We start from the raw sequence: 15,627 nt of genomic DNA on the forward strand, positions 1-15,627 counted from the left end.
CCTATGTGCTGGGTATCAAGCAAAGCACTGAAAATATCAAAATTAACTGTCCTCAAGAAGCTCACTGTTTTACAGGGAAGACAGACAGGTGAACAAATAATTTACTATACAGTATAAGTGCAACAAAAGAAATATGTCCACAGTACAACAGTACAGAAGTAACAAGAACAGCAAGTTTGCGGAGAAAAGAATTATGGAAAGCTTCCAAGAAACTACACAAACCAGCAGAAGTGGGAAGAGCATCTCGGCCAAATGAACACACAGAAGTGCGGAAGCCTGAGAAAGCACTGTGTGTACAAGGGCCGTGAGCACTCTGGCACCACAGACAGAGCTGGCATGACAGGGAGGGAGAAGGAGAAGCTCCCACACCTTAAAAGGCCTTGCAGGCCACGGCAAAAGCCACGGTCTTTGTCTTATACCATCATGACTGTTAGCGCCAACCTCTCCTCCTCCCACTAGCTAGTCTCTTATAATCCAAGCGCCCATAAATGCTATACATTTTCCAATATACTACACTACCTCCCATACTGACCCAAGGGAGAGGCTGGACTGTTTTTCTTATTTCAAAAGGTCATATTTAGTCACATGCGTAAGACTATTCCCTTTCCTTTTTCCATTCCTAAGAGAATGGAAAATAAAATTGATTAAAAATCACTTAAGGGCTTCCCTGGTGGCGCAGTGGTTGAGAGTCCACCTGTCGATGCAGGGGACACGGGTTCGTGCCCCGGTCCGGGAAGATCCCACATGCCGCGGAGCGGCTGGGCCCGTAAGCCATGGCCACTGAGCCTGCGCATCCGGAGCCTGTGCTCCGCAACGGGAGAGGCCACAACAGTGAGAGGCCCGCGTACCGCAAAAAAATAAAAAATAAAAAATCACTTAATATTTCACTACCCAGGGATAATGACTATTAATATCCTTCCTGACTCTTCCTTTTGCATCTGTATATATATTCCACATCAAATTCAAAGTTTGAAAGCTGCTCTAAATTGTCTAATTTTTAATACCTGATCCCTTACTCTAGACTTCTTAATCTGATTACTTTCTCCTCTACGTTAACAAGGGAACAAGGGGCCAACTAGGGAAGGAGACACACAAAGCCCTAATCCAGATGAGACGATGAGATGCCTCAGTGGCCCCTGCAGCAAGGTCACCTCATACCCTTCCTCCTCTGTGGCCAGATCAAGGGGAAGTGCAGGAAGCAGTGAGCTAACCTAGCCCAAGGTTAGGCAACCTACAACACAATACCCCGTGCCCTTCCACACTGCAGGCCCTCAAACATGCGGCCAGCCTTCCTGGTGCACACAGCTCCACAGAATTCACAGCTAAGAGAAGCAAAGAGAAAAGCCCCTGCGCTGTCACAATACTAAGCAACGAGCTACCGTTCTAAGTGGAAATGATAATCGCGAAAACAAAACGGTCGTCTCATCGGAGAGTTTACTACAGACAAGAGACTGCTGGGCATAATCAGACAAATACCCTAGATATCAGGAACTCCCATCTCAGAAAGTTCACTAAAAAAACAGATATAATCCAATATCTGAAATTCCAAAGAGAAGGATGACTTAAGTATGACAATAAATTTTTATGAACGACCATAAAGAAAACAAAAAGGAGGAAAAAACCAAAAGAAATCAGTAAGTCTTCAAAGGGTTGAAGTGAAATGAGCTCAGTTTTTTAAAGGCCATACATGAAATAAGGAGGAAACAAATAACCAAAGGCAAACGTAAAAACTGGTCCAGTGTTGCAAGGTTTCCAGATAACCGTCCATTTAAGGGGCTGTGTACTGAAGATGAGATGACGGCAGGTAAGAACAAAAGGTAACACAAGCATTAAGAAAAGAGTAAGGAAATCTGAAGGACGAAACATATATTAAAAAAGTGGTAAATCATGAAATGTTTTGTTTGTTTTTTTTTAACTACAAGACCAGAAAGGGAGAAATGTTCACTGCTTATTCAGGGTAAACGTAATATTAACACATGAAAGAAAGAATCTTAGGGAAGACTTCCTGTCTCTCTTTATTTTTGATGTTTTCTCCACCCAGAAGCATTTCCAGTCGTGCAGGGTAGGTGTAATTAAGAAAGGAGTATAAACAAACAACATACCATCAATTCACTGGATGAACAGTTTCATATGGAAATAATCACTAATAACAAACATGTACCCTAATAAGAATCAGGAATCAACTTAGAGAGTTTAATAGGCTTTGAAGAAGGGTAAGGTGCTCAAATGGAAAATGGGTGCAGCTCATCCCTAGCGCCCCCCCCAGTTCAACCCAGCTAGACCCAGGTATTCCAGAGCTGAACCCGGGGTTTGACTACATCAATCAAAGCAAGAAAAGCTGACTAACGTCTCACTACTTTAGGATTATACCAAAATGTTGTCTATTAACGAAATAATTTTTGCTTGCATTCTCGTAACTATAGGGTAGAAGAAAAAAATATTAGAGAGGGCAAACTAAAGTGCCTGAATTATCAAAAACTATACTTTTACCTACAAACCAACAAGCATTTGTCCAAACTTAGACTGAATCTTAGAAACTGGACAAGCTCCCTAAGTAGTACAGATCTAAAGAAACTGGTCCAATAATCCCACCCTAATAATCCTTTTATTTAGATTAAACATGAATTACCTTTACATATGGATTACTCTGAAGCAGAAATGCAGGAACTTGCAGGGTAAGGTATTCATTTTCCCTCCAGTTTAACATAAAAGCAACACACTCCTCGGCAATAACTTGACGAAGAGGAATATCTAAAAAGCAAAGAAGAAAGTAGTTGGAGTTACCATCATAACATTAAAAGAACAAAGCATGGGACTTCCCTGGCAGTCCAGTGGTTACCATGCTGTGCTATCACTGCAGAGGCTGCAGGTTTGATCCCTGGTAAGGGAACTGAGATCCTGCAAGCCGTGCAGCGCGGTGTGGCAATCAATCAATCAATCAATAACAAAGCAAATAGTTGCTCAGATTCCAGCTGAACAAATCAAAAACAAGTTACAGATGAAAAAATAGAAAAACACTAATATTTTATACTTTTCTCTGTAAAGTTTAAGGTTTCCCAATAATAGGTTGCCACAGTCCCCACTATTAATCAACAAAATTCTCTACTAAGAACACCTTAAGATGCCTAACACTCTACTGTGGAAGTCTAGGAGCTGGTACCCAGCCTCTACAAATTTATAGTTTAAATGAGCAGAGAGGGACTTCCCTGGTGGTCCAGTGGTTAAGAATCCGCCTTCCAATGCAGGGGACGCAGGTTCGATCCCTGGTCAGGGAACTAAGGTCCCACATGCCATGGGGGCAACTAAGCCCACATGCCACAACTACTACTGAGCACACAGGCCACAACTAGAGAGCCCGCGTGCTGCAACTACAGTGCCCACGCGCTCTGGAGCTCACACGCCACAACTAGAGAGAACCCTACGGGCTGCAACTAAGACCCGACGCAGCCAAAAATAAATAAATAAATAAATGAGCAGAGAAGAACCACACAAACAAAACAAATATATAATGGTATGGTATAAACTTCTAGCTATTTAGAGCACAGAAATAGGTAAACCATGTTTAAAGCTGTAATACATCCATGTTAATATGTTTTTCATTTTTTAAATAATTTTTCCTGATTAAAACATGATAAATATTCATAAGAGACAAATCATTCACTCATTCAAAAAATATGTACTAGGGCTTCCCTGGTGGCGCAGTGGTTGAGAGTCCGCCTGCCGATGCGGGGGACACGGGTTCGTGCCCCGGTCCGGGAGGATCCCGCGTGCCGCGGAGCGGCTGGGCCCGTGAGCCATGGCCGCTGAGCCTGCGAGTCCGGAGCCTGTGCTCCGCAATGGGAGAGGCCACAACAGTGAGAGGCCCGCGTACCGCAAAAAAAAAAAAAAAAAAATATGTACTATACCTGTAACAATTTTAAATAAAAAGATATGAGGGAAAAAAAATCACTCAGAATTGTTTGACCATTATTTCCTTTGAAATAAATAATTATTAAATATACCTTAATATTAAATACATTGTGAATTTTTGTAGCTCAAAGTATATAATACTCAGGTTTTAATGTATTTCAAGAAAGAGGAAAAGAAACCCAATGAATACTAAATAACAACGTTAAAACTTAAAATGGGGAGAGCTATTAAACTTCTTGAGTACCTATATTTTTCAGCCATTCTAAAAAGTCTTTGCCTGTGGCTATTTATATCTCACTTTATCCCAAAAAGCGACTGGAGACAACAAAAAAGAGGCACAGGAACACACCAAAATTAAGTAAAAATACATTATTTGCATCATCTTCTTAAAGAAGGAGTGAAGATAGAAGTAAATTAAATATCCCAGTGTACAACATGTCACTGTGCATTGTGCACCATACACTTTGCCAGAGGAAGCCCAGACAGCATTTGGCTCCAAGGCGTCCTTTATTCACTGGGCATCTCTCATTAGTGAGTCCACAATGGTTCTTAAAGAAGAATCAGCATCTAGAGAGTGGGGTTCAAACGCTTTCTTTCTTGTTCTTCCTAAGAGTACATCCTTTCCTTCTCATTTCAAACACTGCTTATAACACAAACTATGGGACAAATAGATGAACATTCAGTAAGTTAGGGGAGAGAAGGAAGAATGGAGGGAGGGAGGGAGGGAGGGAGGGAGGGAGGAAAAAGTGAACTCCAAACTACTCAAATGCCAAAAAGGTAGTACAAAGAGACTATAATTACTTGAAGGCATTTCCAACCATTTCAAAGAGTAAAAGCACAGGCTTAAGTTGGCCTGATGAGTTCAAAACACAGTTCCGTCTCTTACTTCATGACTTTGGCCAAATTCTTTAAACTTAGTTTCTTGATTTACAAAATGGGGATAATTAAATAAGAAGCTACTTCATGAAGCTGCTGCAAGGACTAAATCAGTTATGCACCTAAGCTCTGAGAAGAATGTCTGACATGTAGTTAGCACTCAATAAATGTTAGGGTTTTTAAAATTCTTTTTGCTTTTCATTTTAGAGAACCAATCTTCAACCTTTAAAAAGAAAACACTCTGGGGAATTCCCTGGAAGTCCAATGGTTAGGACTCTGTGCTTTTGCTGCCGAGGGCCCGGGTTCAATCCCTGGTAGGGGAACTAAGATCCCACAAGCCGCGCAGCATGGCCCGAAAAGAAAAAGGAAAAAAAAAGAGCTTTAAAAAACACTCTGTTGACAGTTAGTATATATTAATTAGATCAATTTTTATTGTGATACTGAAGAGCAATGATGCATTAAAACTCAAAAGTATTCTATCTATAGAGTGCTAAAAAGTTGTAATTTTTTCAAGAAATCACAATGTTATAACAATTAAATTAATTCAAAAGACCCCAGAGGGCCAGCAGCCATTTGTTTGGGCACATTATTAGGACCTTGCTTTATACTTTAATTTTACTATTTATAGTATTAAATGTGTACAGTATGATTGAAATGCTCTAAATATTATTAAATCATGTAAAAGTAAGAAACTGCTTTAACTAAGCAAGATTATATGTAACAGATAATTCTTATGATAAAAAAAACTTCTTATGATAAGCTTCTTTTCATAATAAGATCTTTACATTTAGAACTGGACAGTCAAAATCTGTTCCTAAAGTGACCACAGTGACTTCCTGACCCACAGGCAATCGTGCTGAGGGCTGTCTATGGCAGCTATGAGGAAATAAACCTTCAACATGCAGCTTCAAGGACATTTTGAATCTTTTAACATAATACCTTAAAATTGCAATATAGTTTTTGTAGTGTGTTGAATGCTGTCCCCTCAAAATTCATGTACACCTGAGACCTCAGAAGGTGATCTTACTTGGAAACAGGGTCTTTGCAGATGTGGTTAGTTAAAATGAGGTCATACTGAATTAGGGTAGACCCTAAATCCAATGACTGGTGCCCTTACAAGAGGAGAAGACATGGACACACACACACACACACACACACACACACACACAGAAGGCCACACGAAACAGGTAAAGACTGTAGTGATGCAGCTGCAAGCCCAGGAACACCAAAGGCTGCTGGGAGCCACCAGAGGCTAGGGAGAAGCAAGGAAGGATCCTTCTCTAGAAGAAGGCCACATGAAACAGGTAAAGACTGGAGTGATGCAGCTGCAAGCCCAGGAACACCAAAGGCTGCTGGGAGCCACCAGAGGCTAGGGAGAAGCAAGGAAGGATCCTTCTCTAGAGCCTTCAAAGGGAGTGTAGGCCTGCAGACCCCTTGATTTCAGACATCTCATCTCCAAAACCATGAAAAAATTAATTTCTGCAGCAAAAAGACCCAAAGCAGCCAAAAACAAATAAATAAATTTTAAATAAATAAATAAATTTCTGTTACTTATTTATGGCAATCCTAGGAAATTAATAATTTCCTACATTTTCCCCAATGTTTTCAAGTGAACTCCACATCTGAATTCTGTTTTAAAAGACAAATAATTTTTTCATAGATGGTAAAAAGTCCAGTAAATATTCTTTTAGAATATTCCCCACAGTTACTTGAGTACTGAATTTCTGAAATCCGGCTTTGTGAAAAAGTCTTACCAGGAAGCCTCATTTCCAGATATCCTCGCACCCTACTAATAAGATCAGAAGGCGGTCTCTCTCCAGATTGCCCTGTTCCAGCTTCATGTGTATGAACATCCAAAAGCAGCATCTCATTCAGCATGACCTGACGAAGTTTTGGTGAGAATTCTGTCACCAACTCCAAACAAGCAGCAAATAGCTGTTTAGCATGGGTAAAGTCCTATAAAAAGAAACAGCAGAATAGCCTGGATCACCTTTCCTCTGGAGTCAAAAAATACGTCTTTAAAAGTACAAAACAAAGAAGAGAAGAATTAATTTAAATGGTTAACACTGGTTATCTTGGGGAGTGAGGCTAGACTATCATGTTTTTATCATCTCTGCATTGTTGATTTATTCCAATAAATACTTAATTCTTTTGTAAATTTTTTTTTTTTTTGGCTGCACCACACGGCACATAGGATCTTAGTTCCTCAACCAGGGATTGAACCCGTGCCCCCTGCAGTGGAAGCACAGAGTCCTGACCACTGAACCGCCAGGGAATTACCTGTAATTTTTAAAAAACATCCAATAAACAATCAATATAATATACATGCTATATTACTAAACAAGTTTTACATAAATTATAAAATAACAAAACTAGGGGACTTCCTTGGCAGTCCAGGGGTTAAGACCCCACGCTTCCACTGCAGGGTGCACAGGTTCAATCCCTGGTCTGGGAACTAAGATCCTACATGCCACACAGCGTGGCCAAAAAATAAATAAATAAAATTTAAAAACTAGAAGTTTTATATAAATATTACATACATATATCATACAGGTATAAAATTCCATGACTAAACACTCTTCTCCCCCTAAGATAGTCAGAATTAGACCTTACCCCCTTCAACAAGGTTCCACATTCTAAAATTTTGCACACAACCCTATTAGCCTATATAATTGACTAATAAATAAATCAAATCAGCTATGATCCAAGCCCTTTCCTACACATCTCTTGCTAATTTTTCCAAAGAGTAGCCTTCGCCTACTCTCTCCACATGATTCTTTCACTCATACAATGTGGCTTCTATCCCCCACATCATGAAAAAGAAATAGCTCTTACTAAACAAAGATCTTCTAATGGCACAATCCACTCAATACCTTTCAGTTACCTTACTGGACTTAGGGGCTGCAACCCAGTGCTGTCCATTCCGTTTTCTTGACAACCTCTATCCCCTTAGCTATTATGACCCCACAAGTCTGGTCTTCATACCAGACTCTTTCTCATGCCACTCTTTTTGGACCTGTGCTGGATCCCCTAGGTTCTGAATATTCTGCCAGGGTGATCTTTGATGATTCCCAAATCTGTATTTCCATCCCAGACTACTTCACAAATAGATCCTTATGTAAAATCTACAAAAGTAATTTTAAGGATTTTTGTTTTTGTTTTCTTTAGCTTGGAATACAATCTTTACTAACTGAACCCTAAATACAAAAGAACTATTCATGTTCTCTAATTTTTTAAAAGACAGAGAGTAGTAGCCATATGTCCAAGACCATTTTCGTATAGCTATGAGGGTAAAAGGAAAAAGAATAAACCAAAACGCCTTTTCAAATATCCTCCTAGGCCTACGACTATGATTTTAAGATCAGGAAAACACAACTGATTCTGATTCCTGGCTTCATGCTAAATTTACAAAGCATATTCTTAACCAGACGTCAATGTATGCTTTTGCTCACCTTAACAGTACTGCAGTGTAAACCTTTGGCCATTAGAATGTAAACCAAATCTCTTGTTAAATTGTCTTTGATTCCCAGGATAACACCACTATAGACAGAAGGTATTTCCCACTAGAAGAAATAAAAATACACACACATGAAGCCAAATCTAGATAAGAATCTTTTCAGTAATAGTCAATCCCATTTAAAAAATCATTCAAAAGTCATTTTTGAAAGAGAAAGGAAAATGACAGCTGTATTGAAATGCTAATCAAAATGAACATAATCGCTATAATGAGCTAGTAATAAATAATTAAATGGATTGGAACTTTCTGAAGGATAGACTGTAGAGATAAAGAAGGAAAAAAAATTCTAGGAGTTTAATACGTATTAACTCATATGATCCTCACAACAGTATTACGTAGGTACTATTATCTCCATTTCACAGATGAGAAAACAGAGACACACAGAAGTCAAATAACTTGCCGAAGACTATAAAGCTAGTTAAGTAGAGAGCTGGCATTCAAACTCAGGCAGTTAGTACCAGAACTCCCGCTCTTAACTATTATGCTATATACTTCCTCTCTATATAAATGAACACAAATAACAATGTCAATGCTAAGAAGCCCAACTAAGGTTCAGACCAATTTTTCATTTCACTGCACTTTCACGTTCAAACCCCACAAAATATACAGCAATTTCTTGCTTCTTTTTATTACATATTCAGCAGAGGAGGAGTATGCAGTTAAATTAGAAGCACTACCACAGTACTTTAATTTCTCCTGTATCTGTGGACTGCTTCCCTTGTATCTCAAGCTACATTCCACTGAAATGTTTAAAAAGCTATTTTCATTTGCACTTTCCACACGGGAAAACTTAAGTAGACAACTTCAGAAACATTAGCTTGGCATTTTAAAAAGAATATCTAAAGCCAAAAATGTTCTAAAAGAAATTTTAATGAAGTGGTTCTAAACTGCAGGCTTTAGACTTCAAGAAGATAGGAAAAAACTAAACCAAAAATACTCTGTAAGCACACACAAGTATTAGCTCCAGACTGCATAAATATTATACCTTACACACATATTAACAGCTATACTGAAAATGCATGTAGGTGTTATGACAACAAATGAAATATAAACTCACTTTTTGTTGTTACTGATTTAATAGTGTCGATTTAATAACCTTTTTTGGATATTTCTCTGTCAATGGATGTTCAAAGTGCAATTACTCTCATGTGCAGGTACTTTACATTGTTGATGAATTGTTGACAAATAAAAGGGGTTCTTATTCCCAAAAAGGTCAGGGAACAGCTCTTCTATGAAATTACATCAGAAAACAAGGGTAATTTTCTTATCTGTTCTTTTTTTTTTTCCTGGCTGCATTGGGTCTTCTTGCTGCACGCAGGCTTTCTCTAGTTGTGGTGAGCGGGGGCTACTCTTCGTTGCGGTGCGTGGGCTTCTCATTGCGGTGGCTTCTCTTGTTGCAGAGCACGGGCTCTAGGCACGCAGGCTTCAGTAGTTGTGGCACGCCGGCTCAGCAGTTGTGGCTTGCGGGCTCTAGAGCACAGGCTCAGTAGTTGTGGCGCACGGGCTTAGCTGCTCTGTGGCATGTGGGATCTTCCTGGACCAGGGATCAAACCCATGTCACCTGAATTGGCGGGGGGATTCTTAACCACTGCACCACCAGGGAAGTCCCTTCTTATATGCGCTTAAGAGAGGGCCTTCTTACCTTATTAGACACTGTCCAGAATTGGCGCTCTGAAGTCATACCATGTAATTCAATTAAAATCTGTCGAATCCTCCAGGGATCTACTGATAATATCAGCTGATGCTCCAACTGGCCAATGTTGACACTTGCTGAGGCTAAGAAAGGAAGGAGAGGTTTCCATTTAAATAATGATTTGATTCAAAGGTATACATAATCCTATAAATATGAGAACGGTAATTTACTGAGAGAAATTGTGCATGTTTATAAGTATTATAAGTTAAAAGCATCTCTCATCTTGAAAACTTATTTATTCAACTTAATGCAAATTATGTTTTAACTTCACTCTCATATAGAAAGCCTAACACAATTTTTATTATGTCTTCATTTAATAAATGAATGCATTTAATAAAGATAATGAAAATAAAAACATAAAAATCAGTAGCTGGTACATGGAAAGAATTATGTGGGATATATGGAAAAATTTAACTTATATAGACAGTCTCCTAGTTTGGAACATACTGTGTTATTTAAAAGCACATCTAAAATGTTTTGAGCAATAAACATTAAGAACGTGTTTTCTGAAGGGGAGAATGAGGAGGTGGAGGCACTGCCTTCCCCAGAAAACCAAGAATTGATCATTAAAATCCCTCACTACAACTCGGCTTTCAGATATAGTCTTCAATAATGCATTTCCAGCATTTTATCTGTGTTAATATTATTCTTTCCCTTTACACCTGGACTGTTAACGCCGTTTAAATCTAATGAGGGTCAAAGCAGCTAAAAGTTCGTTCAGCCAGCTGAATTCTGTGTCCCCTATATTAAGTGTTGAAGCTTGTATTTCTTATTAATGAGCAGTACTACATTTTCTACTTATATTTATAAAATAAGAGAAAAAAATGGAAGAAAATCATCAAATAAATAAGGCAAAAATGGCAATGGTGCCAAAGCTGAATGTTTAGCTAGAAGACAGTATCACGATGATATATAGGTTGAAATGCATGCAAGCCTGTACCTTTTATCTTTCTCAACCGCTCCCCTCCCCTCCTGTTTTTTACCTTCAAGAACACAGGAGCAGAGTTACGTGGGTCTACTCCCACAGCTAAAATCCTTTATGTATCTAGGCCTATATCTCCGTGAATCAGAGACTCAGCAGAGTCCCAAGACTTAACTGCTTAGACAGAAATATGACTACAAAAGACAGGTAAATGTATATTAATTACCAGCATTCGTGTAATCTGAAACAAATTAAGAGGATATCCTAAATATACTGAGGGGCAGAATGTGCCAACATTTTAGCTAGCAGAGCTAACCTGGGATATCATAAAATGAAGTTACTGGTTTAATGCACAGATTTACTCTAGGGGATCTCTTCCTCATCTGATCAACAAGTAGCTTTCGTTCTTCATCTTTCAACAATGTAATGAAAAGCTCATGTGAAGAAATCATGAAAACATACTGCAGGTCTTCCAACCCCAGACACACATTCCTAGATCAGTAAGAAATATTATAAAACAAAAAAAGTGTATAATTTTAGTTTGGGGAAAACAATCATATTAACCAATTTTTATTAATAAACTGTTTAAAAAACCACCATTCGATAACTGTACAACAATCATTTGAAACAGCTTTTAAAATTTCTTTTTGGCCCTTCTTTAAAGTTTGTGCTTTCAATGCTACAATACACAAAAGGAGTAACTGACAGAATCCTAAGTTTTATGTGGCTACACGAATCCAAACCGTAACTGTTCTTAAATACCAATTATTGCCTGGTTATAAGATAGGCAGGGCAAATCCAAAACGATAAGGAATAAAAGGTATCTTTCTCACAGGACTAAGTTCAAAATTAAGAAAAAGAAAAGAAAGGCACTTACTTTAGAAAAGCAGCCATGTTTCCTTTCAAAGAATCTGAAGCTTTTTCTAAATTTATTGATCTTGAACATACCTAGGAATTTGAGTAGTTTTTATTTGAATATGGGTACTTTAAAATAATTATACTACAGTCTGAAAAGTTTAGATTTAAAAACAACTGAATTTTCCTTTCAAATATTATCAGTCACAGATCTGGTTAAGAAATTTAAGAGATGAGACCAAAGAATATGCAGTAAAGAAGAATCTATATAGCATACGAAGAAGTCCTGCCGAAATTTACAGAGTACGTTGCCAAATTAAATGGAGTGATAACTTTAAGAATCAGTAGTTCCTGTCAGAAAAGTGAGAAAAGGGTCATCTTAGATAGCTGAAAAGAATGATCGATAATAGTTAAAGTATATAGAACCAATGGTTAAGAAGATAACCAAGGTTTAAAAACTAAACAATGAAAATAAAGAGTAACAGAAACTATGAAAATACTAGTTATCTAAAAATAATATCCTTATAATATTATTCTGAGTTTATTAGATTAGGTTTCCTCCCCACATATTATTTACAAGAAGTCAAAAAGAATCTATTCGCGTAAAAGCTCCCTAACCTTAAGAAATTGTCAAATATTCTCTAATATGTTGCCACAAAAATTAAATTATATAATGTTTATAGCAGCATTATTCATAAGAGCTAAAAAGCGTAAACAACCCTAAAGCCCATCAACTGATGAACGAACACTCAAAACAGACAGTGAAGAGCATATCCAGTCAATGGGATACTATTCAGCTATAAAAAAGAATGAAGTACTGATACACACTCCAACATGGATCAAATTTTTCAGGTTTTCAACATTAAGTGAAAGAAGTCAGTTATTTATATGACATGTCCAGAACAGGCAAATCTACAGAGACAAAAAGTAGATTAATAGTTGCCTAGGGTTGAAGAGATTGAGGGAAAATGGGAAATGACTGCTAATGGGTAAGAAGTTCTGTTGCAGTTGGGCAGAGAGGAATGAAATGTTGTCAAACTGGCTGAGGCGATGGCTGCCCAACTCTATGAACATGCTAAGAATCACTGAACTGTGCATTTTAAATGGGTGAATTGTACAGCATGCGAATTACATCCCAATGAAGCTATTAAAAGAAAAAAAGGAATAATAGTATTTTTAATTACCACGCTCAGAAACAGTATCTTGAAAGTACTTTGCTCAGATGAACAGATTACGCTATCAGTATATAACACATCTGAGCATCTGGGAGTATGTACAATATATTTACATTCTAATAGTTCTGCCCCGCTGTATACATAAACTAAGTTTGCTACCATATGTAAGATCTTATGATAAATAATATTTTAGTGTACTTTCATGAGACTGTTTATTCAAATATAGAGATGCATTGTATATGTGTCATCACGTGTTCGGGAATATGTGGTAACTCCTGATAAGCAACGTAACAGAGATGTTATGTAAACTCACCTCAACTTTTTAAAAATGAAAAATATGAAATAGGTGACATCTCTATAGATGCTATAAACACTGAAAAGATAACTAAAAACATTAATATTAATCAACTTAAATATTTAGATAAAGTGGACAAATTCTTAGAAAAGAACTTCTCAAAACTAATCAAGAAAAAAAGAACAGCAGATGAAATCACTGAAATTGAATCAATGCCAAAGATCTTCCCCCCCAAAAAATCTCCAGGCCCAAATACATCATTGGTATGTATGAAAAAAAGCAATGAGTCCATTTTCTTTTCCAGGCAAAAAGAAATGATCCACACCTCAATTTATTTATGAGGCACACACGACCTTAGTAACAAAATCAAACACAAGGGGCTTCCCTGGTGGCGCAGTGGTTGGGAGTCCGCCTGCCAATGCGGGGGACGCGGGGTTCTGGCCCTGGTCCGGGAGGATCCCATATGCCACGGAGTAGCTGGGCCCGTGAGCCACAATTACTGGGCCCACATGCCACAACTGCTGAGGCCCGCATGCCAGGAGTCTGTGCTCTGCAGCGGGGGGGGGGCCACCGCAGTGGGGGGCCCGCGCACCGCGGCGAGGAGTGGCCCCCGCTCTCTGCAACTGGAGAAAGCCCACAAACAGCGGTGAGGACCCAATACAGCCAAAAATAAATAAATTAAATTAAATTAAAAAAAATCAAACACAGGACAAGAAAGAAAAAAAAACTGATGCATCAATCTCACACACGAATGTAAAAAAATCTTAAAGTATTAGCAAGCCAAATCCAGCAATATATATTAAAAACAATCATCACATGACCTAAAACTAATACAATGTTACATGTCAATTATATCCCAGTTTAAAAAAAAGATCACAACCTAGTTGGGTTTATCCAGACAAGGTACTTCAACACTTAAAAATTAATATACTTCACTACATTAACCAATTAGAAGAGAAAAATTATGTGCTTGTCATCATAGACATAGAAAAAGCACTTAATAAAATCTAAAAATAATTCATGATTTTTTAAAAATAAGAGCCTTCAGTGAATTAAGGATAAACAGAAACTTCCTTAATCAGATACGGAGTAACGATAAGAAAAACCTATAATAAACATCACTCTAAACAGTAAAAGAGTACAAGCTTTTGAGACTAAGAATGAGACCAGGAAGCCCATCATAGCCCTTTCTACCAAACATTATACTGGAGATCATTGTCAGCACAGTAAGAACAAGTACACAGAAATAAAAATGAAAAGGCTAGAAAATGAAGAAAACAAAATGCATTATTTACAGATAAAGACTATTTAGAAAAACAAATGAACCTACAGATAAACAGAATTTTTAAGAGTTTAGCAAAGCAGCTGGAAACGAAATCATATACGGAGTTCAACTATACCTCTATACCAATGCATAAACTATTTTCAAGTTCATAAAAAAAATTAAATAAAAAGACTTCTATGGAAAAATTAAAAGCTTTAAAGGGCATTAAAGAACGCCTAAATAAATCAAAACCTATACCAGTTCACAGATTAGAACACTCAATATTGTAAAGATACTAATTTTTCACAAATTGACTTTTAAAGGTAATATAGTTCCAAACAAAAATCCAACAGGCTTGTTTGTGAAACTTGACAATCTGAGTCAACTGTCTACAAGAAAACACAAAAAGACAAGCATAACCAACACAACTTTGAAAAACAAGGTATGTACTTCAGATGATATCAAGATAGGGATACTGATGTATGGGTAAACAAACAGAAAAGTGGTACAGAACACAGCCCAGAGACAGGCCCACACACGTATGGATACTTGGCATTCAAGAGAGGTAGCACTGGAGATTGGCAGAAAAAAGATGGAACTTTCAATAAATGGTACTGGAACAAGTGAGGAAAAAAATGACATCAGACCCCCTACTTCATGTTAATACACAAAAATCAATCATAGGTGGATTAAAGACCTAAATGTGAAACGAAGGCTAAGCTCTATAGAGCTTTTGAAGGTAAAATATAGGACAATTTTCACGACTACAGGATATGAAAAGCTTTCTTGAACAAGACACAGAAATCCACTAATCTTTTCCTTTATGGAAAAGATTGATAAATTTTATTATATTAAGAACTTTTAAAATAATAAAAAGTTAAAAGAGAAGTAAAACGCAGAAAAGATACCTGCAGTATTTAAAACTAGTAAAGGACAGAATATATAAAAAATTCCTGCAAAAGAAAAAAAAAAGACAATTCAACAGAAAAATGAGGCATACCACTTGGAATGGGTACCTCAAAAGACAAAATCTAGGGCTTCCCTGGTGGCGCAGTGGTTGAGAGTCCGCCTGCTGATGCAGGGGACACGGGTTCGTGCCCCGGTCCGGGAAGATCCTACAT

At 37.7% G+C, this 15,627-nt stretch overlaps 1 protein-coding gene across 3 annotated transcripts in view; it reads right to left on the reverse strand.

The window, feature by feature from the left end:
- LOC112407305 (integrator complex subunit 8) overlaps positions 1 to 15,627 on the reverse strand; it is a 51,649-nt gene that overhangs the window by 27,187 nt on the left and 8,835 nt on the right. For all 3 annotated transcript variants that reach the window (XM_024756563.1, XM_024756562.1, XM_024756561.1), the window contains exons 6-11: positions 11,795 to 11,865; positions 11,234 to 11,409; positions 9,945 to 10,078; positions 8,238 to 8,348; positions 6,540 to 6,741; positions 2,630 to 2,751 (exon numbers count right to left, since the gene is read on the reverse strand). In XM_024756563.1, coding sequence (XP_024612331.1) covers positions 2,630 to 2,751; positions 6,540 to 6,741; positions 8,238 to 8,348; positions 9,945 to 10,078; positions 11,234 to 11,409; positions 11,795 to 11,865 — 816 coding nt within the window. The remainder of the gene's footprint in view (positions 1 to 2,629; positions 2,752 to 6,539; positions 6,742 to 8,237; positions 8,349 to 9,944; positions 10,079 to 11,233; positions 11,410 to 11,794; positions 11,866 to 15,627) is intronic.

The sequence above is a fragment of the Neophocaena asiaeorientalis genome, unplaced genomic scaffold, assembly GCF_003031525.2.
Source record: "Neophocaena asiaeorientalis asiaeorientalis breed wild unplaced genomic scaffold, Neophocaena_asiaeorientalis_V1.1 scaffold29, whole genome shotgun sequence".
In the NCBI taxonomy this organism is placed as follows: domain Eukaryota; kingdom Metazoa; phylum Chordata; class Mammalia; order Artiodactyla; family Phocoenidae; genus Neophocaena; species Neophocaena asiaeorientalis.